This window comes from Octopus sinensis, linkage group LG14 (genome assembly GCF_006345805.1).
Source record: "Octopus sinensis linkage group LG14, ASM634580v1, whole genome shotgun sequence".
Classification (NCBI taxonomy): Eukaryota; Metazoa; Mollusca; class Cephalopoda; order Octopoda; family Octopodidae; genus Octopus; species Octopus sinensis.
The window spans coordinates 59,287,994-59,311,917 of NC_043010.1; the positions used below are offsets into that span (position 1 = coordinate 59,287,994).

The 23,924-nt window shown below is 34.8% G+C and overlaps 1 protein-coding gene across 1 annotated transcript in view; it reads left to right on the forward strand.

The window, feature by feature from the left end:
- The window catches only part of LOC115218954, an 89,112-nt gene that overhangs the window by 20,032 nt on the left and 45,156 nt on the right, over window positions 1-23,924 (forward strand). Inside the window, exons 6-12 of the mRNA XM_036509391.1 lie at window positions 8,217-10,642; window positions 10,814-10,967; window positions 12,342-12,412; window positions 14,030-14,042; window positions 20,084-22,515; window positions 22,687-22,840; window positions 23,497-23,569. Coding sequence (XP_036365284.1) covers window positions 8,217-10,642; window positions 10,814-10,967; window positions 12,342-12,412; window positions 14,030-14,042; window positions 20,084-22,515; window positions 22,687-22,840; window positions 23,497-23,569 — 5,323 coding nt within the window. The remainder of the gene's footprint in view (window positions 1-8,216; window positions 10,643-10,813; window positions 10,968-12,341; window positions 12,413-14,029; window positions 14,043-20,083; window positions 22,516-22,686; window positions 22,841-23,496; window positions 23,570-23,924) is intronic.

The window sequence follows — 23,924 nt, forward strand, 5'->3', positions numbered from 1 at the left end:
ATCTTTAAACAACTTCATATCATCATCATCATCATCATTGAATGCCTGTTGTCTATGCTGGCATGGGTTGGACCCATTTAGCAGGGTTGGCAAACTGGAAGGCCGCACCAGACTCCATTCTGGTTTGGCATGGTTTCTACAGTTGGATGCCCTTCCTAATGCCATCCACTCCGAGAGTGTAATGGATGCTTTTACGTGCCACCAGCACAGCTGCCACAACAGTGATTTAACTGTTCAAGTATGACATAATGCCAAAGGTCTCAATCATTCATCGTTGCCTCCATGAAGCCCAACACTCGAAAGGAGCTTTCCACATGCCACCAGCATCAGCCACTTTACCTCCATGAGGCCCAATGCTTGAAAGGTGCTTTTTACATGCCACTGGCATAGGGGCCAGTTATGTGACACCAGCATCAGCCACAACTATTTATGGTTCCATACTTTGCTCAAATATACTATCACAACATCATATTCACATCTTTTATCAGTTATCTTTCACTTGTTTCAGTTTGACCGCATGTGTACCGTTGGCGATTTTTTTTCCTCTGTCTTTCCTTCTCCTATGTTTCCAACGAAGAGCTCTGCTCGAAACGTTAAACCCTCCTTCTTTCTTTCTTTCCTGAGCGTCCAATAATACTATATTTGTTCCACGTCCTCGCGTTGTTGTTTTTTTGTGCTTTCTTGTTTGGATTAACTATATATATATAGGTGAATGAATTATCCTATGTTTATCGTCAGCATGGAAAATTCGTTGAACCGATACCAGGGTAGCAAATTCGCGTCAGAAACACGGTTGAAGCGACCTGTCCAAGGGTAGAAACTCCGGGTTCATTTGCAGAAATTTGTGTGTTATGTATGAATAAATGAAAGAATGGAGTCGAACGAAAATTTTAACAAAATTCCTTTACTCTCGACATATGTTTCGAAGACCACATGGTTTCATTCCAAAGGAATAAAGGGTGTATGATGCAATCTTCTCATCAGGAAAGAAAGGGAGCCTCTCTCGGCAACAAGACAAACAAATATATATATATAGCAAGCTACCATACAATTTCTGTCTACCAAATTCACTTAAAAGCATCGATAGTAGAAGACACTTGCCCAATATGTACAGGAATCATATATTTTCCCCTACAAAATCACTTTAAAATATCTTTCAATAAGTGGATGACGAAACAGTCAATTTGATTTTTCTTCAAAATATTCTTGTAAATTAAGGATGTGTTTTATGCAAGCAGGTACAGGCTAATGCTCCTCCTAAGCCAAGGAAGATGTAGCCAAGAAAACTGTATCCTCTTCATGAATACATCACATCTTAGGTATTTCAATCTGCTGCTTGAGCCCTTCCCTCTTCAGGGCTCACCACAACCACTTTGTTGCAGAGCAAGGAAGTGTGAAATGGAAAGTATCAGCTGGTACTTTATCAGCCCTGAATGGAGGAAAAGTGAAGGTGGTGGGGTTTGAACCTAGAGGCAGACTGCTGGAATAATTAAACAATATTTACTAACTTTCTATTGACTCAGCAAATTCTCTCTCTCTATCTCTCTATCTATCTATCTATCTATCTCTACCTATCTATCTATCTCCCCCTCTCTCTCTCTATCTATGCCCCTCTCTCTCTCTATGTATCTCTCCACTTCTCTCTCTCTCTCTCACACACAGTAAGAGAGAGAGAGTGAAAGAGAGGGTGTAGAGAGAAAGACAAACAGAATACTATGTCCGTGGAGAGAATGTTAAAAGCATCAAAGCCAGATATTTGTGTGTGATAATCTTGCAGACCTCCTTAGAAGAGATTATCAACTATTTCTAAGAAATATATAAAATTGTCTGCAAGTAAAATTTCACCTAAATATGTTTATATTTTAGATTATTAGAAATATAAGAACTGAATATTTAATTTCCTCTTCATATTACACTGTTTTTATGAAGAAATAATTACTTCTACAATTTTATAAATATTAATATGCTATATTGAAGAAGCTGATCAATATCTTTGAGAGTGTAGAGTTTATTTTGTTGCCGCTCAAGTTAGTTAGGAAAGAAGGCCCCAAATTCAAAACAGTATATTCTCACTCAATTACTGATTACTAAATTTCTTGCTACTGTAATTACATGTGAGCAGAATGCATACCTCACCAGCTATTCCCTGATACTGTTTATTTTTCTCACGACCCAAAACCATTTCCCTTAATATCCATCCTTCACTGTTAATACTGTCCACTCCACCCACATTTCACATTGATTACCCTTTTGTGCCTCCAAATTATCTCCCCTTCTCCATCACCATACATCTCATTCTCCCCATGCACTTCACATTACTCTCTACCCCCTACATTCTTGCAACCTACTCAATCACATGTCATTTCTCTCTCTCTCTCTCTTTCTAACCATCTCTTATGCTTCCCCTGTCTTCAGTATCTTTACTACTATTCTGCTGCTCTTCACCCCTCTTTGCACTCAGTCACCTCCTACTCTCCCCAACTCATATATCACTGTTCACCCCCACCCCACCACTTATCCACCTCTCAACCCCATTCAATCTCTGCAGTCAGCACCTGTTCCTTCGTACCTTCCTATATACTTACCATTCCTCAGTGCTTGTTCATCATTCATTGTATTCCCCCCTCACCCATGTATCACCTCTAAACCATCTCTCACTTTCCCCGTACACCTTTCCATACACTCTTTGTTCTTCTGTCCTCACTCATTTCTACTCACTTTATACCTTGAGGGTCCACCCTGAAGGCGCATCATCACGTTTGTTATCCCTTTTCAGTTTCACCTCAGTTACTCCTTCATCCTCTTGTCTATATGAATCAAGTATCCAAGTAGCTCCTCTGTAACAGTTCTGTTCTGGCCCCTTCTCTCATACTTTTACCTCCCATCCCCTCTACTGTAGCTCCATACAGTTGAAAGGGGTCTTTGTTTTGCAAAACACACGGCAACTTCACTAGTGCTGGTGTCATGATAAAAGCACCCAATACACATTAAAGTATTTTTACAGTAAAACTTTTGTATGAAAGCATTTTTATTTAAAAACATAATTTTGTATCTTTATATTTATACATAAATACAATGGAAACATTTACCTCCTATGTTTATAAACAAACTTTTTTATTCATATATATATATATATATATATATATATAGGTATGTTGGTGCAAACAGGGGAAATAGAACTCAAAATGTGAATATATGTGTATTTTTATTAATATTTAACAGAAGCAACAGAGTGACTCAAACTCTGTGTGTGTGTGTGTGTGTGTGTGTGTGTGTGTATATGAATAAAAAAGGTTGTTTTTGTAACATAGGAGGTGAATATTTCCATTGTATTTCTATATGTATAAATATAAAGATACAATATATATTTATATATCATCATCTTTTAACATCTGTTGTCCATACTGGTCAGACAGTTTGGCCAGAGCTGGCAAGCTGGGGAGGCTGCCACCAGACTCGTCTGATATGCCATGGTTTCTATACTTGAATGCCCTTCCTAACACCAACCACTTTACAGAGTGTGCAGGGTGCTTTTATGTGTCGTCACAAGGGCACTTTTATGTGGCCTTGCACGGGTGCTTTTACATAACACTGCTACAAGTGCTTCACATCACCAGCAAGATTTCTACTGTGGGTACGGGTCTTCTTCACTATGGCCAGGCGCCAGGTGTCTTGGTCTTTTGTCATCTCGCACCTTTTCAAATTATTTTCCCCATAATATTTAATGAAATGATACATTATAATTTTGGTAAAACTATTTTATTTCTAAATTCCAGATCAAAATATATATAAAAACAATGGCACCTCTACATCAAAAGATTCCAGTGAAGAGACACCAGTGAAACATGTGTAATTATATAGCTGAAGTTATATAGCTATCTTTCCCTATGTGAATATAAACTATAGACTATTCAGTACACATACAGCATCAACATACATTCTTTATTAATTTCACTATATATATATATATATATATATACACACACACACACACACATACACACACACACACACACACACACACATATATATTACTCTAAGACATGGTGTCCATACATAAACAGAAAAAAATGTTTTAATTGCTAAAAATTACATTGTAGAGATAAATTATTATTATATAAATATATTCAATTTGGAACATCTTAAATATTCATTAAAGTTAGTTTAATATTTATTACAAATTGAATGAATAAGAAGGGGGAGTGAAGGCCACAAAATAATTTTTTGTAAATCTTAGAATATTTTAATGCCATGTTGTCATTAAAAATAACATTTTCTGATATGTAAACAAAAATGGACTCGAAATTGAATCTAGTTATCAATATTAGTAAGGCTCGTAATTAAAGCATTAATGTCCCTTCATCTAACTTGTCCCCTATTATAAACATGAGGTACCTATTTCATCAAAACTAATCAATATTAATGAAACATCTTTATTGGTCTCCTGTTTGGGTATTCAACCAATCAGATCCTCACTAAAACCCAGAAAGAAACCACTCACAAAGATATTCACATTACTGATGTTTAACTATAGAAAATTGCAGTCATTCAAACATACACCTAAATGTATTTAAATGATCGTTGGCCATGATAAAGAAACATTATCTTTAAGGATAAATACATACAGAATATTATTAGATGGACGTACTCCCACAAAACATACAACTTCAGTGACACATGCAACCCTCTCCTAGCAGCAGACTCTCTGCCTGACGTGCTACACTACTCCATCACCATAACAGCCATTGTCACACCATTACAGCAGCACTTACAATGGATCTTTCTACAACAATACATCTTTCTCTTTCTCACTGAATAACCAATGATATAATTATTAAAAAGGTAAGTTTCTATTTAATCTTTTATAATCTCATTTGATATAATAAATCTCACTGAACTTGAAATAATATTGTTCTAACATATTTAGTATTAATAAGAGAACAAAGAGATTGAACAATAATTCACCCATATTTTTCTATAATGTTTTTCATATTGTTTTGTCTCAAAATTAATTGGATAATATTATTTGAAATGTTTGATATTTAGACTTTATTCCATTAAATTATTATTACGTGTCTCTGTACTATCTGGTACAAATATTGATGAGTAACAATAGAAGACAATCTATAGAGTGTAGTGTCATGTGTGTGTGTGTGCACGTGTGTGTGTGTGTAGAATATGGCATATGAAAGATTTAATGATGTTTGTTATGAAATATGAAGAAATACCCTACCATGTACTTCAGTCCCATTATCATGTGTAGCTTGTTCTCTTGGCTTATATAGTGCTGTGTCATACCTCTTGGTTTAGACTAATGGCAGATTGACAGATTCACAGCCGTTGAGAAGTGAACAGTAGTTTGTTTCATAAGATATGTAAATAATCTATTGAGAAGGGTCAAGTCTACTCGTTATTAAATACATGGAAACCAGAGTTAAATATTTATATATTAAATTTTGGAATATGTTTGTGTCTATACATCTTAATATTTCATAAATAAATGGTGAGTGAGGATTGTCAAAGATGAAATTTATTTTAATTTCTTTTAAAATTTTAATTTTTTTCGTAAAATTTCCTATAAACATTTTGTATAAGAGTTTTGTTTTGTCTATTTTGAAGTCCTCTGTTCTAAATAACTGATTTTTCCTCCTTGTAACAAGAACTAAATTAGAGACTTTGCTTTTAATACAGTTGCCATTATGAGATAATACATTATGCTTTTTGTTTTCAAAATTATTTACCAGATCTTCAAAATATGAACCATGATCATGGCACATGTGTTCAATAAATATCTAATGAATGTCATCATAATTATATTGATATCAAATAAAATTTCAACTCCTTAAAATTTAATCTAGCAGACATTTCTCACAAAATTGCTATAAAAGTAAGCTAGCAGAAGTAAAACATCATTTTTATACTGAAGATGAAAATATTGGAAAGGGTGGTATGGTGATATTTTCCAAATGCCTCTACAATCTACTTATCAGCTACCTGTCATATATTCCTGTGCAGGATGCATGCCATGGCTTGATGCATCCTCATTCTTATTTCATTTCAGCTAAAATGATAAAGCACAATGTTTCCTAGCAGTTCATGCTATTTGCTAATTTGAATTCTTAATTGACTATATTTTGAAAAGTTAAAGAGATAGGAATTCAATCTAAAATGCTTAGATTGAATTCCTATCTCTTCAACTTTTCAAAATATTCTCCACATTTTAGAAAGAGCATCCAAATCACCCTCAAATGACATCTTACCATAATAAATAAAGAATACGTGAAACCCCTGATATCCAAAAGAAGATGAGATGGTCACAGTTGAAATATCTTCAACTATAGACCTATGAGATCAGAGCTGGCCTGAGCCTAAACTATTACAGCTTAGCTAATAACCTCAGTGTATAAGGGAATTAATTCATAACTTCATATCAAAATAACAAATTACATGCCTAAGATGATGGAAACGCTTATCTTCTGAACTAAAGATGTTGGATAAAAAAGTTGTTTGCTCTCAGATAAAATGTTATCAATCTAATGATAGAATGGTGGAGTGTGACACTGGAGGTTGCAGGGATTTTAGATCTGAGATGACTTTATGTTGTATCCATGTAAAAATGTAAAATGCCTTGTCACATACTAATCATGTTTATTTAAAATGTTTATATCTCAATAAAAACTGTAAACAAACACCTTAAAAACAAGGTTAATTAGTCTGAAAAATTATAATCTTAATACTAACAAATCATAGGAGGCATTTTCGTATTTATCCTCCTTGAACTACATTGGCTTATTATAATCATTGCTTGTCACAAGTTTAATCACATTGAAAGAAGAGATAAAAATGCTTTTGAATATGATCAGGGCTGGATTAAGACCCATTGAGGCCCTAAGCACTTAAAAGATTTTGGTGCCCCCATAAAAGATTATGTAATTCAAAATATAAATAATAACAAACCATGAAATAATTTTTTATTTTTTAAAACGAAACAAAACAGTAAGAGGGAAAATAACATTTATTTTTGTCTCCTTCTATTTTATTTAGATTTGAAAAGTTTCCTCCTACTTTTTTTGAATTGCAAAGTCTTGGATCAGATCCTCAAAATTAATCTTAGGCAACACATCTGCATCTATTCTTAATAGAGATAAAGGCATCCCAAATATTATTTTAGCAAGTTTAAAGGGATTTCTTTTGTGCTGTAAACCATTTACCATTTCTGTGGTGCCCCTTCCGTTCCTTGATGCCCTAAGCATGTGCATATTCTGCTTAATGGTTAATCCAGCACTGAATATGATACCAATTTATGACCAGTTTTAAAGATCTAATAACATTTGCTGACAGCTTGATTAAAAGTGATGAAGATGTACATAGACATATCCTACTTTGATTTAAAACCAAAGTTTCTGGGTTAATTCTGAGTGCAAAAGGTAATGTGAAGATGTACATAGGTTTAAGTATCCGAGATAGATTACAATTCTGAAATTGATAGACTCCTCTTAAAACAGGTTTCTTATGGAATATACAAATTTTATCATCAAAGAAAATGCTCAAAAACTAATGGGATTCCTTTGTGGCTGAGGAAGCTATCCACCTGATGATGGATGCTATATGCATCATGTGCTTAATGTAGTTGTACACTAGCTTTCATATACAACTTGTAATCAGAGCCAGGGTTAATATCTCGTGGCATGGATGATCTCTAATCTGAGACTAAATAGAAGATGATCTAGCTTGTATTACAGACAGCCATGTGAACTGAGCTAATATAGATTAACCCTTTAGCATTTAGATTATTCTTCCAAATGTATTGGTTATCTATTTACATTGTTTTGAATTAATCATGCAATATCTAATAGCTTTCAGATCTCGATGATGTAATTCAATATTTTTAGAATGACATTGTAGGGTAAGTGTGAGAGATGAGATCTGGCTGATTTGAGTGTAAGACAGGTGGAATATTTCAGCCAGGTATGGCTGGTTTAAATGCTAAACGGTTAAAGTGTCCTGTCAAGAACTAAATAATAAAACCAACAATATATCTAATGTCATAACATGTCAGTATATCCAGATTTTATTTACTTGACTTTCTTCTATGAAACACTACTAATATCATTTATTTGAAAACATCATGATGATTATATTGTAATATCAATATTCTTATAATTTATGACTGATTAAATAAATAATTAATTAATTCAATCACATTTCTATTTAAGGTTCAATCTTCACCATACTTGGACGACTTTACCTAGTAGCAACACACAGCTTCAAAATGTTCCTGTCATTGTCTGTTGTATTGTCAATGGTCCACTGTGTCTTGACCATAGACCTTACTTACCATGTGGAAGAAGAGAGAAGTCCAGGAACATATGTAGCAGACATTGCTGCCGATTCTAAACTCTTAGACAATGTTAAACCATCTGACCAACATTTGATAACATTCAGTCAATTCAAACGAAAGGTGGCACAGTTATTTAATATCACCAAAACAGGTAAACTATACACTGCTCAGACACTGGATGCAGAAGATCTCTGCACATTCAACAAAGAATGTTCCAGAACTATGAAAGTTATTATAAAGAAAGTGGATAGTTTCACAAAAATATTAAAAGTCAAAATAGTAATAGAAGACATTAATGACCATGAACCGGAGTTTCCTGAAAAACAAATAATTTTAAAGTTTGGTGAAGGAGATCGTGAAGGTATGAAAAAGTCAATTCCAAATGCCATAGACAAAGATGTGAGTTATCAAAATTCTTTCATTGAATATAAACTTAAAAAGTCTAATTCATTTTCTTTGTCAGTTTCTAAAAGAGCTGATGGTATTTCATCATTAAAGATTGTTTTAAAGGATAAATTAGACCGAGAGTTAAAAGATAAGTACAATTTAGAAGTTATTGCTAAAGATGGAGGTTCTCCATCTAAACAGAATGTGTTAAATGTTGTGATTGTTGTTGACGATCAGAATGATAATCCACCTGTATTTTCAAAACCCCTTTATAATATTTCCATTAGAACCACACACGACAAAACAAAACCCATTCTTACTTTGTCAGTGACAGACAAAGATATTGGATCCAACAGTAAAATTACTTTCCATTTCAGCCCCAAAACTTCTGATTTGGCAAAGAAATATTTCGAATTGGATGAAAAAGCTGGCAAAGTATTTTTATCTAGAATTTCTAGTTTAAATGAAAAAACATCTTTTGAATTATTTATAGAAGCCAGAGATGGAGGTAACCCACCACTCAGTTCCATAGCAACTGTTTTGGTAAATGTTATCAACCAACACAATAATCCTCCATCTATTGATATTGATTATGTCTCTGCAATCAGTGACAACACAGGTACCATCTCTGAAAAGATCAAAGTCGGTAGTTTCATTGCATATGTGATGGTCACTGACAATGATGTGGGACAAAATGGAGAGGTCAGCTGTGATATCAAACATGATACATTCAAACTACAGTCAATGGGATCTAAAGAATATAAAATCATTCTAAACAAACCAGTGGACAGAGAAACACAAGGACACTATAACATTCCTGTCTCCTGTCAAGATAAAGGATTACCTCCTCTTAAAAGTGTTAAAAGCCTCTCTATCCAAGTGACTGACATCAACGATGTACAACCACAGTTTACCAAAGATACATTCCAATTCCTCACCTACGAAAACAAAGATAAAGACTTCCCTATTGGTTTTGTCAATGCCACTGACCCTGATCTTGGATCTGCTGGACAACTCACATATTCTCTGCTGCGTAAAGAAAAATCCAATCTCCCATTTCTCATCACCAGTTATGGCTTCATTTCAGCGACCATGTCATTGGACAGAGAGAAACAAGATGTGTATAAGTTTGAGGTTTTTGTCAAAGACAATGGAAGCCCATCTCTGAATGACACAGCGAATGTTGTTGTTGAGATTCTAGATCAAAATGACAATGCTCCGTATTTTACATATCCTAGTAGTGACCCTTACACGCTAAATGTGCAGTACCATCCGCAGAGTAAGAGTGACATCACAGTTTTGAGAGCCTCTGATGGGGACAGTGGAAACAATGCTTTCCTCAGATATGCAATCATACAAGGAAATGCTAAACAGTTGTTTAGTATGAACTCACACAGTGGTGCTTTATCCTTCTCCAGACAAGTTTATCTAAATGATGCCGGAAGTTATGAGCTGGTGTTTGTTGTGAAGGACAGTGGTAGTCCAGTTCAGTCGTCAACAACTAGTGTCACTTTGGTATTGGCTGTTAGTAACGAGACATCACCAATGTCGAAGAGTGGACCTTTACAATCTTCAGGTCGGGTCCATATGACATGGGTTATTATCATTGTATCATCAGCAGTAATAATATCAGTGGCTATTGTTGTTTCTATAACGCTGTGTATTATGAAATGTATTAAACACAGAGATAACACAGCTGCTGCCACAAAGAATACAGCCTACCAAGGTAGAGCAGAGATGAAACAATTGTTGTACCAGACTAACACTTCTGTTGCTATGTCGAGGAATGCAGAAGAGATGGTGAAGCGGAATATCTATTCTGAGAGATCCAAGAGTGAATGTTATGCAGAAGGTCAGCTACAGAACAAATATGAATCTTCAGTTCAGTCGAGAACTTTACCAAAACCTACCCCAGTAAGTGGAAACATTACATTTTCTCTCTGTAAAAGTGAACAATGAAATCTCTTTGAATATGTTTTAACTTCAATAATACATTCCAATATTAAATTGTTCTCTTTCCATGTTGATTGTAACTTCCATTGTTTGGTGTCTTCTCACATTTCTTTATCGTTTGTTTGTCAACAGAAATACTGTCAACCTGTTGTGGTGACATCAAGTGATGATGCTGTGGAAGATAATGCTACTATGGTTTGTAACTATACATCAGATACAATGTCATCCAAGAGAAGTGGTAGACAAGGAGACTTGAAACATTATGAAGAAGTACCAGGAGTATCAGGTTAGTAACTACGTCTATATGTTACTTTTTCATTATCCTAAGTGTGGACATTTACTAATCTTAACTTTATACCATTCAATAGATGATGATTACATTTGTATTTATGCTTGTTGGAGATTATTCTCTTAATATTTTTTCTTTCATTGCTTCTACAATGCTGATTTGCTGTTTGTTTTGTTTTCATACTGGTTGTTAACATTTTAACCCTTTCATTACCATATTTCTGTTGAGATGCTCTGTGTTTCTTTCAATTAATTTTAAATATAACAAAGAATTTAGTAAAATAACTTAGTTATCATTAAGCTAGTGTTAGGAACATAAATTGTGACTAAGGTTTGGTGGAAGATTTTAATTTAGAACTTATGAAAACAAGACATTTGTACTCAGAGCCAGAGCCAGTTTCAGCCGGGTTGGTAACAAAAGGGCTAAATATATTTTTGTTTGCTTTCATCCTGCATTATATATTTTGTGACATGTAGTTTTCTTTATCTGACTTATTCCTCCTTAATCTAATTACAGACACTTAAAGCTAATTTATGCCACTTTTTCCTGAGGCCTATATTACATGTCAATTCTACTTTGGTTGTATCTTTAGTCACATAATTCCAAATCACTTCTTTGTTTATATTTAACAAGAGCACGGTTAATATATTATATTTAACTTAGTACATTTTTTCATAGCTGTACAGCTTCCCTTTTAATGAACACATCTGGTATAGTTCTTCTTTATCAGAGATTATTGTTTCAAAAATGTTTTACAGAAATTATTGATCACACTATCATTTTTGTAACATCCAGTACTGTGTGTGTCAAACATTTTGTACAATTAATGATATATTTTGAGAGACAATTTATTAAGTCTGTAGAACTTCAGTACAAGAATGTGAATATTCCTAGTTATACCAATATGATTGATATTTTATTTCTGTTGTATTATCAGAGATTTCATTATAACTTTTATGTATCAATACTGAAATTCCAGCTTACTTCATTTTTCTATACTATTTCTTGATAAAGTTTGATCTTCTCTTGACCCTAAGAAGTATTTTAAATTTATCCATTACTTAGAAAAATTGTTTTACTCAAAAATCGCTTTTCCTATCACGACTCTTTCTGTCTTTATGTTCTAAGTTCAAATTCCGCTAAGGTTGACTTTGCCTTTCATCCTTTCATGTTCAATAAATTAAGTACCAGTTGCATACTAGGGTCCATCTAATCGACTGTCACCTCCTCAAAAATTTCAGGCCTTGTGCCAAGAGTAGAAAAGAATACTTTCTGCAGTTCTTCACCATCAATAAATGCTTGTAAAATACATTTTTCTATTCTCACTTGTGTTGAATTAATATCAAAATCTATTTTGTTTCTAAATTCCAGATCAAAATATTTACAAAAATAACGATACATCTACTTCAAAAGATTCCAGTGAAGAAACACCTGTGAAACATGTATGATAATATTGAAGTAGCATAACTACACTTGTTCCATACACACAATCAACATTACACATTCCTTCGTATCTCTAATATATAGCATTAGTTATTCCCCAAAGATAGCAGTTTCTGAAAAGCTTTAATTCTCTCTACTGACACAGATTCAACCAATTTCAAATGAGTTTTCCTACTGCAATATTTTTAAGTTACTACAATTGAAAAAACTGAAATATGATCAACACTTAATAAAAAGAAACCTACTTTAGCTCTGACATGTAATGGTCTAAATTTATATAATGGAGTTGCACAAAGAATATTGTCCTAGGATATCTAAATTATAAATCTAAAAAGGAATTTTAATGAAAATATTTATTATCACCATTTTCTTTATAATTTCCAAAAAAATACTTATGAAAGTAAGACTAGATATTGATATTGTCACTGTTCTTGAAAAACACTGACAATCATTTACTATAAATGTAAAATATACAGCTGAGTGAAAAGAAATTAGGACTAAAGACAATTCTCATTGGTCCTTTATTGAAGTCATTCAACCAATCAGATTCTCACTAAAACATAGAATGAAGTCACTTAGAAAGCTAAGCATTTACATTATTGATGTTATTAAACCAAACAGTTATGTTTAACTATAAAATATTGCTGCTATTTAAATATAACTCTGTATATATCTAAATATTCACTAATAATCTTCTTTAAGGATAAATACATACAAAATAATATCAGACAGATGTACTCTCACAAAACATACAACTTCAGTGACACATGCAACCCTCTCCTAGCAGCAGACTCTCTGCCTGACGTGCTACACTACTCCATCACCATAACAGCCATTGTCACACCATTACAGCAGCACTTACAGTGGATCTTTCTACAACAATACATCTTTCTCTTTCTCACTGAATAACCAATGATATAATTATAAAAAGGTAAGTTTCTATTTAATCTTTTTATAATCTCATTTGATATAATAAGTCTCACTTAATCTGTAATATATTGTTTTTAATATATTTAATAGTAATAAGGGAACAAAGACACTGAAGAATAATTCGCCCTTATTTTTCACTAATATTTTTCATATTGTTTTAATTAAAATTAATTGGATTATGTTGATTAAAGAGCTTAATATTTAGACTGTACCCATTAAAACAAGACTAGTCGTATCAATTCGTTATGCATATTGATCAGTAATCAGAGACAACACTCTCCACAATATAGTGTTATTGTGTCTGTTTGTTTTTGATTTAACTAAGATCTAATATCGTACCACAATAGCAGATGGCATGTGAAAGATATCTTCACATGTTTGTATTCAATTTATGAAAGAAGATTTTGTCTAAATCCTTTTGTAATGTGAAGAGTTTTAGCAGTAATGAAGTAATGGTGTGTTTTATATTTTGCTTAGAGTTACTAGCAGCAGACATATTAGAATCCCTTCTTAACTGTCAAGAATGGAGATGGTAGCATATATTGTTATGGTCCAGCTCTAATTTAAATTGATGAAACTCTAAATATACATATTTTATCTTACTCCTGCTATGATAATAAATCAAATAGGAGTTCATTGAAAATCTCATCTCAAAAAAAATCTAAATCATATTGTTTTATTTAAAGTTAATTGGATTATGTTGGTAAAAATGTTTAATATTTAAACTTTATCCATTAAAACAATATTATTAAAACAGAACCCAAATTATAAATCTTGCCTGCTTTTTTTTCCCGTTATTTCCTTAGCGATAAAATTTCCATCGGTTAATTTTATTTCAAACTTCTTTTAACATTTATTATTAATTATCATGAGAATATTTAATACTTCTTCCATCAAAGATTACTTATTTCAGGAGGAATATATTGTGTATCATCTAGGATATGTTTTAGAATTCTTCTCAACTATTTTTTAGAATTCTTCTGGACTAGTTTTTAACTTATTTCTTTCATCATAAATCTTTGCTTACGTTATGCACTGCATTTTATGGTAATGTTCCTGTCATATTTCCAACTTCAGTAAAAAAAAATAATAATAATCCTGTCCCCCACAGCAGAAGTGTTAAGGCTGGCTGCTTTCCCTGGTGAAAAAGATTGGTTTGCTAGAGTCAAGGGCTGGTGCCATATAAAAACACTCAAGCTAGCTTCACATAAAAGCATTTGTGCTGGTGCCACATTAAAAGCACCCAGCACACACGCATCAAGCCATAAAAACCAAGCTCAATCAGACTGGAACCTTCAGCTTGCCAGCAAACTGTTCCACCCATGTCAGTATGGAAGATGGATGTTAAATCATGATAATATATATATATATATATATATATATATACAACTCCAACCACCACCACCACCACGGTCACTACTACTACGACCAACAGTCACTGCTACTATTACTATTTCGGCCGCTGCTCATTTTCACAATTACGGCCAATGAATCTAGTCAATGCACAAGGCAGCCATTATGCTCCCTTCCACAAAATACCACCACGTGGACTCTGTTGAGACTAGTAAGAAACAATTATGAACTTTTTTATTACACTTAAATTTTTTAAATATTTTTGATAAGGTTCGTTTTTTTCAAGAAGAACCGAAACATGTAAAATCTCTAAGAAAATTAACATTTATCTTATATAGTGGCGTTTTCAAACTTCTTTTTTATAAATATATATAAACAACTTATAAATAAGGAGGTAATGCTGGCCACTGATAAAATTTTTTGAAAATTTTATCCTATATTCAAACTATTCGGCATTATCGGCCTCTCAGCAGCTCCTTGCCTGATGAACAACACTGCAGTAGTGACTTGGTGATTGTCCACTGTAGTAGTGGCAGTTCACTCTCAGCTGTCATCATTGCTGTTGATGTGGCTGTCATCCACATCCAAAACAATATCAAGGTAATTCTTTCAATGATTTAAGAAAAAAAAAGAAAAAACCTTGGAAACTCTAGAATCAATTTTTTTTTAATGTTTTTGTTTTGTTAGGGTTGATCTACGGTCAAAAACACTCCAACCATGACCAGCCCATCTATCACTCAGTCATAATGTATTAAGAAATACATTAATCTGTTGGTTTTCAATAACTTTCTCTTTATGATACATTGGACAATGAAATATATAATTACTGGTACTACAACATTTATCATTTCTAAGACTAATGTAATCAATAACCAGTCATTAAAATAGATTTAAATATCGCATATTTTGTGTAAGTAGTATTACTGGCCTTGTGGATAAGGGGTGCTGGTTACAAACAGGACAGTGGGGTAGATGGAGGTTTCAGTCTCAGGTAGGGATTGAGATATGATCTCATTTAGTTTTATTTTTTTCTGTAAATGGAGAAAGGGGGAAAAAAATACTGAATACTTAGGCCAGGATTGATCCTTTGTTAAAGAGGTTTGTGTGTTGCTGTGTCCATAGCTTTACACACAAGACCATTGAGACAACAGCAATAACTAGTATGAAAATGATGTATTTAAACCTATCGGACTAATGTAATCAACAACCAATCATTAAAATAGATTTAAATATCTCAAATTTTGTATAAGTAGTATTACTTGCTTTGTGGCCTAGTGGATAAGGGGTGTTTGGTGACAGACAAGACAGTGGGGTAGATGGAGGTTTCAGTCTCAGGTAGTGATATGATCTCATTTTTATTTTTTCTCTAGAGATGTGTTAAAAGGGGGAAGAAAAATAAAACACAATCAGTATGGGCCAAGATTGATCCTTTCTCCAAGGGGTATAATTTGAAAATGATATATTTAAATCTTATATAGCTATTTGATGTGGTGGTGTTCATGGTTTTCTGTGACTTTAGTAATATGAGGGGAGAATGTGAAATGCTCCAGATCACAACATGCTACTTGGTTCAGGAATTGATCTCACAGCCTTAATGATTATAAGCTGAACACCCTAACCACAAGACCATGCACTTTCATGGCAAAGTCAGTAGCATGATGGGTTGATTTCCATTTATATCCTGGGTTCAAGTCCAGCTTAGCTTTTCATTCTTCTGGGGTCAATAAAATAAAATATGGGCCGTGACTGCTGAGGACATGCATAAGCTCGCAAGGAATGAATCCAGTATGATCCGATGGATGTGTAATGTCAGCGTGCATACTCGACAGAGTGTGAGTACCTTGAGAGAAAAGTTGGACCTAAGAAGCATCAGATGTAGTGTGCAAGAGAGACGACTGCGCTGGTATGGTCATGTGACAAGAATGGATGAGGATAGCTGTGTGAAAAAGTGCCACACCTTGGTTGAGGGAACCTGTGGAAGAGGTAGATCCAGGAAGACATGGGATGAAGTGGTGAAGCATGACCTTTGAACATTAGGCTTCACTGAGGCAATGACTAGTGACCGAGACTTTTGGAAATATGCTGTGCTTGAGAAGACCCGGCAAGCCAAATGAGACCATAACCTCATGGCCTATGCCAGGAGTGTAACCAGCCCGCTTATGCATACCTTTTCCTTCTTTGGACACTAAAACTCTGCTTGCAAAGACCTGTTGAGGCAAGTGAAGTCAAATTCGATGACTGGCATCCGTGCTAGTGGAGTGTGAAGAGCACCATCCAAGCATGATTGTTGCCAGAGCAGCTGACTGGCTTCCGTGCTGGTGGCACGTAAAAGGCACCATTTGAGCGTGATCATTACCAGCATCGCCTTGGTGGCACGTGAAAAAACATTCGAGCGAGCTTGTTGCCAGTGCTGCTGGACTGGCTCCTGTGCAGGTAGCATGTAAAAAGCACCATTTGAGCGTGGCCATTGCCAGTACCACCTGACTGGCCCCCGTGCCGGCGGCACATAAAAGCACCCACTACACTCTCAGAGTGGTTGGCATTAGGAAGGGCATCCAGCTGTAGAAACTCTGCCAGATCAAGTTTGGAGTCTGGTGCAGCCATCTGGTTTGCCAGTCCTCAATCAAATCATCCAACCCATGCTAGCATGGAAAGTGGACGTTAAACGATGATGATGAATTGAATACAAATTCAACTTCTATTAGAATTGCTTAATTCTTTTCTGTCAGTTTTTCTATCATTCACAAATGAACTAATACACTCGTTATTTCTATTTACCTCAATAATTCAGTGGCTACTTCAAGCTGTCAGTTTTGCCTGCTTGACATGTCACCTTTATCCAAGAAAATTACATATTTTATTATTGGAAAAGGTTTGTTTCCAATTAAACTGAAGTAGATTTCACTCAGATATATTTGATATAAAACATTATTAATTATTCCTATGAAGATTATTTGTTTTAGTGGTGTTGTTCATTTAGGTTTCATAGAAAAGTAGAGCTCTTTGTTTTTGTTGACTTACGTCAGCCATGATTGATAAATGAATACACGGTTAAGTTTTTTAGACAATTGTTTATATTCATAAAGAAAGTTTAAGTAAGTTTAACTGGATATTATAAGATACATGCATTCATTATATTTCGTGTGCATATCAACTGAGAAACAAATCTAGTTCTATGATGATCATCTCTTAAGAAGATGATATACAAAGTCTGGGAGAATAAGTAGCTTATGAGATAAATTATCACAAGAGAGGATCATGTAGTTTACAACCTACAATTGAGATTGTTGAGATGTGGAGGTGGATAGACTCTTACTAAGGTTGTTGAATGAAGACATCCCTAAAATTAATGTTTTATATTAAAATATTTTTTTACCAATCAAATAAAACGAAACAATAGTTTCTGGAAATTATAAATCTTCTAGTTTAGTATCAGTTATTGGAGTGACCGATTTCAATTAGAACCAAAGAGAATTTGAACCGAAATGGAAGGTGGTTTGGGAGAACCAGAACCACTGTCAGGAACTGTGATGTTTCACTCAGATTACTGGAAGAATCTCTCCTATCAACCACAGTTTTTCAATTCTCACCTGTATTGCCATCAAACATCTATTTCTGTCTTTATCCTACTACCTGCGCTTACACCTCTTGGATACTCCCCAGCCCTTCTTTCTCTCACTGCTCTCAACCACTTCTCCTCCACCTCTTTCTCTCATTGTCCTAGCTCTACAGTATCCCCACCTGTGATGCTTTCCCTTTTCCCCCTCTTTGTTCTCACTGCACTCACCCACAGCTCTCCCATCCTCACATCTCTCACTTCCTCCCTCCCTCCCTCACACACACACATTCACACCGACCGTCCACAACTTCTTCAGTGATTCTTTCCAGACATCTTGTCGTTCTCGTCTACTTCTTCCTTTCTTATCCTCTCTCCTGCACACATCCCTTCCATACTTGCCCTTCTAATTGTAAAATTGTTCTTGAATCTCCTCTACACACCCTACATTATCACCTTTCCACTCTGTCTCTCGCTTTGTCACTGACCCCTGACACTAATCCTATCTGTTCTCCCTTTCCCATTCCACACTTCCTCTCCTTGCAGTTTCTACTTTGTTACCCCTTTCATTACCTTCTGCTCTCAACTAGGAATCTAGTTCTCTTATCATCTTGCCTACACATCACTCTCTTTGAGTTATAGGGACCTGTTTAAGACCTTATTTCTTGCCAGTGCTAGACCCACATAAAAGGGCACTCTGTACATACTGTTTTGTGATTAGCATTAGGAAGGGCATCCAGCCATAGAAACCATTCCCAATGAAGCATGATGCAATCCTCCAACACATCGGATCCTGTTGAACCATCCCACGTGGTGGAAGATGGGCATTAAATGATGTGTTGTACACCAGCTTTTCCTACCAAACAAAATATATACACAAGTATTTCTCTGACAGAGCTTCATGGCTATTGCCACCCTACATCAGCCACTTGTTTTTACATACAGCTTGCAATGCAGAGAACTCCTTTCATTGACTATCAACTGAAGATTGCAATGATGTCAGCATGTTCTGACAGAATTGCTCTCTCGAGTGGTGCTAAGTACCACTTATACAACCAGTTATGTGCAGGTTCTTTTTTGTCTACACTTTTGTACATTTTATCCCATTGTCATCCATGCAGCCATCACTTCAAACTAGGAACTGCCATAACCATTCTAACCATACAGCAACCATTCTGTTTTACCACTTACTGAAGATTTTCATCACTCACAGCCTCAATCTTTCTCTCACATGTGTCTAGCATACCCATGAGGAAGCATTTTCTACTTTGCCTTTCAGCTTATGACTCATTGTTTTGAAGTCCTTCAAAGTGCAGTGCCAACCCAGTAGTACATAATAGGTCCAGTTAGAACAAAAATAGGTAGATTGTACTTTTTTCCCAAACTACCATCTCCCTTCTAACAGTGACATCAAATAACATCACAGACTATACTCAAAAGACTAAAATATGAGGAATTACATTTATGAAAGTGAAAGAACACTCACAGCCACCATGTGTGACTACTACAAAGAAACAATAAGAATAGCATACAAAGGATATGTTCGATTTATCATCGATTATGCATTTTCTGTATCAATACCCTTATTCTCTCCACAACAAATTATGGCAAGTAACACATGGATATGAAGTGGCATGGTATGATGTCACACAAAGTTCCATCTCTTACAGGATCTCTCACAGCTTAGAATAATGACAGGGAAAAGTAATGAACATTTCCATTCATTCTCTGCTAAATTTACACACAAAAATTATGTACTGATCTCTTTGTTGCATGAATCAATGTGTAATATATAAAAATTGAAATTGAGGAAATTGTATTTCTATTTCAGGTTCAATCTTCATCATTCCTGAACAGATTCAACCAATTCCAACGCTCAAAATCAACATGTTACTGTCGTTGTGTATTGTATTGTCACTGGTCCACTGTGTCCTGACCATAGACCTTACTTACCATGTGGAAGAAGAGAGAAGTCCAGGAACATATGTAGCAGACATTGCTGCCGATTCTAAACTTTTAGACAATGTTAAACCATCTGACCAACATCTGATAACATTCAGTCAATTCAAACGAAAGGTGGCACAGTTATTTAACATCACCAAAACAGGTAAACTGTACACTGCTCAGACACTGGATGCAGAAGATCTCTGCACATTCAACAAAGAATGTTCCAGAACTGTGAAAGTTATTATAAAGAAAATGGAATCATTCACAAAAATATTAAAAGTCAAAATTGTAATAGAAGATATCAATGACCATGAACCAGAGTTTCCTTTAAGGAACGTAAATATACAATTTGATGAAAATGACCGTAAAGGTTCTCAAGTATCACTACCGAATGCCATAGACAAAGATGTTGGATTTCAAAATTCCTTAATACAATATAAATTAAAATCAAAGAATGGAGAACCATTCTCTCTGTCAGTGTCTAAAAGAGCTGATGGTATTTCTTCTCTGAAAATAGTTTTAAAAGAATCATTGGACAGAGAAGTCAAAGATACGTATTTATTACAGGTCATAGCTAAAGATGGTGGGTCACCAGCAAAACAAGGTATTTTGAATATAAATATCTCTATAACAGATGCAAATGACAACCCACCAGAGTTTTCTAAACCTCTATACAATATATCCATACAAAGTGCACATCACAAATCTAAACCCATCATTATTTTGTCTGTAACTGATGCTGATTCAGGTGAAAATGGTAAAATTACTTTCCATTTCAGCCCCAAAACATCAGATTTGGCAAAAAGCTATTTTCAGTTAAATGTAACCAATGGAAACATTTTCTTGAGTAAATACTCCAAGTTGGAAAAAAAGAAAACCTATGAATTATTTGTAGAGGCCAGGGATGGAGGCAGTCCTCCACTCAATTCCATTGCAACTGTTCTGGTAAATGTCATCAACCAACACAATAATCCTCCATCTATGGATATAGATTATGTCTCTGCACTCAATTATAACACAGGTACCATCTCTGAAAACATCAAAGTCGGTAGTTTCATTGCTTATGTGATGGTCACTGACAATGATGTGGGACAAAATGGAGAGGTCAGCTGTGATATCAAACATGATACATTCAAACTACAGTCAATGGGATCTAAAGAATATAAAATCATTCTAAACAAACCAGTGGACAGAGAAACACAAGGACACTATAACATTCCTGTCTCCTGTCAAGATAAAGGATTACCTCCTCTCAAAAGTGTTAAAAGCCTCTCTATCCAAGTGACTGACATCAACGATGTACAACCACAGTTTACCAAAGATACATTCCAATTCCTCACCTACGAAAACAAAGATAAAGACTTCCCTATTGGTTTTGTCAATGCCACTGACCCTGATCTTGGATCTGCTGGACAACTCACATATTCTCTGCTGCGTAAAGAAAAATCCAATCTCCCATTTCTCATCACCAGTTATGGCTTCATTTCAGCGACCATGTCATTGGACAGAGAGAAACAAGATGTGTATAAGTTTGAGGTTTTTGTCAAAGACAATGGAAGCCCATCTCTGAATGACACAGCGAATGTTGTTGTGGAGATTCTAGATCAAAATGACAATGCTCCGTATTTTACATATCCTAGTAGTGACCCTTACACGCTAAATGTGCAGTACCATCCGCAGAGTAAGAGTGACATCACAGTTTTGAGAGCCTCTGATGGGGACAGTGGAAACAATGCTTTCCTCAGATATGCAATCATACAAGGAAATGATAAACAGTTGTTTAGTATGAACTCACACAGTGGTGCTTTATCCTTCTCCAGACAAGTTTATCTAAATGATGCTGGAAGTTATGAGCTGGTGTTTGTTGTGAAGGACAGTGGTAGTCCAGTTCAGTCGTCAACAACTAGTGTCACTTTGGTGTTGGCTGTTAGTAACGAGACATCACCAATGTCGAAAAGTGGACCTTTACAATCTTCAGGTCGGGTCCATATGACATGGGTTATTATCATTGTATCATCAGCAGTAATAATATCAGTGGCTATTGTTGTTTCTATAACGCTGTGTATTATGAAATGTATTAAACACAGAGATAACACAGCTGCTGCCACAAAGAATACAGCCTACCAAGGTAGAGCAGAGATGAAACAATTGTTGTACCAGACTAACACTTCTGTTGCTATGTCGAGGAATGCAGAAGAGATGGTGAAGCGGAATATCTATTCTGAGAGATCCAAGAGTGAATGTTATGCAGAAGGTCAGCTACAGAACAAATATGAATCTTCAGTTCAGTCGAGAACTTTACCAAAACCTACCCCAGTAAGTGGAAACATTACATTTTCTCTCTGTAAAAGTGAACAATGAAATCTCTTTGAATATGTTTTAACTTCAATAATACATTCCAATATTAAATTGTTCTCTTTCCATGTTGATTGTAACTTCCATTGTTTGGTGTCTTCTCACATTTCTTTATCGTTTGTTTGTCAACAGAAATACTGTCAACCTGTTGTGGTGACATCAAGTGATGATGCTGTGGAAGATAATGCTACTATGGTTTGTAACTATACATCAGATACAATGTCATCCAAGAGAAGTGGTAGACACGGAGACTTGAAACATTACGAAGAAATACCAGGAGTATCAGGTTAGTAAATGTAATTGCTATATTTCCTTTAATATCTCTTCGATGTAACAGACATTTATATCAAACAGAGAGACGTTAAATTTTCATTTACATATTGATGGCCTGTTTTCTGCTATTCTTAAATTTAAATATGTGTGTTTGCATTGTAATGAATATTTTTAATGTAAAAATTGAATGAAGCTCCAATCTTATGAGTCCTGGACTTCATGACAGACCTAAGTATGAGTATTGATTTGTAGTAAATGCATTTCTACAACATTTGAACTGTAACACTCCATTATTTACATTTGAAAATATTTGTCCTCATCTTGTTTGTTGTTTCGGCTGATATACCCTCCAGCCCGCGGGGATATGGCATAGTGGTTAAGAGCGTGGGGCTACTAACCCCAAGATTCCAAGTTCAATTCCAGACAGTGACCTGAATAATAATAATAGTAATAACATTGAAAAATACCTTAGGAATGAGAACCCAGGTTCGAAATTTCCCCAAGACACCTGATGAAGGCTGGAGGGTATAGCAGCTGAAATGTTGTGCTAACAACAAACAAGACGAGGACAAATATCTGTCAAATGTAGATAATGTACATAATTCCTCATCTCTTAAATATAGAACTGTAAGACTCAAATAAAAGAATTTGTTATATGTACAATTGTAGTATTAGCACAATCATTCCAATGTAGACTGGGCCTAAAGAGGCATGAATTCATTGGAGTTGACACATGCAAGAAGTAAGAAATCTGTGATTACATGATACACTGGTACATAAGGTAATGGGAACGGATGGATATTAATTTAAATGATGTGAATATTTGAACTCAGTAGATAATCTGGATTTTCTGTTTTATTTTGTTTATTCTTATGGAATTGCTTTCATCTACTCAAGAACCACTGAGAAAGTCTTGGAATAAATGAATCTAGTTTTTCTTCTTGATTTAAAGTACAGGAATCACTAGTAGTCGTGTTAGTTGGAGTAATAAATGTTTCATCAGTTTTAGATACAATTTACAGATTTCCTGATGCAAGCTGCTTTGAAAAATTGTGCAATTTACAATAAAGAAGCATTTCATTTTGAATATTTGAAGT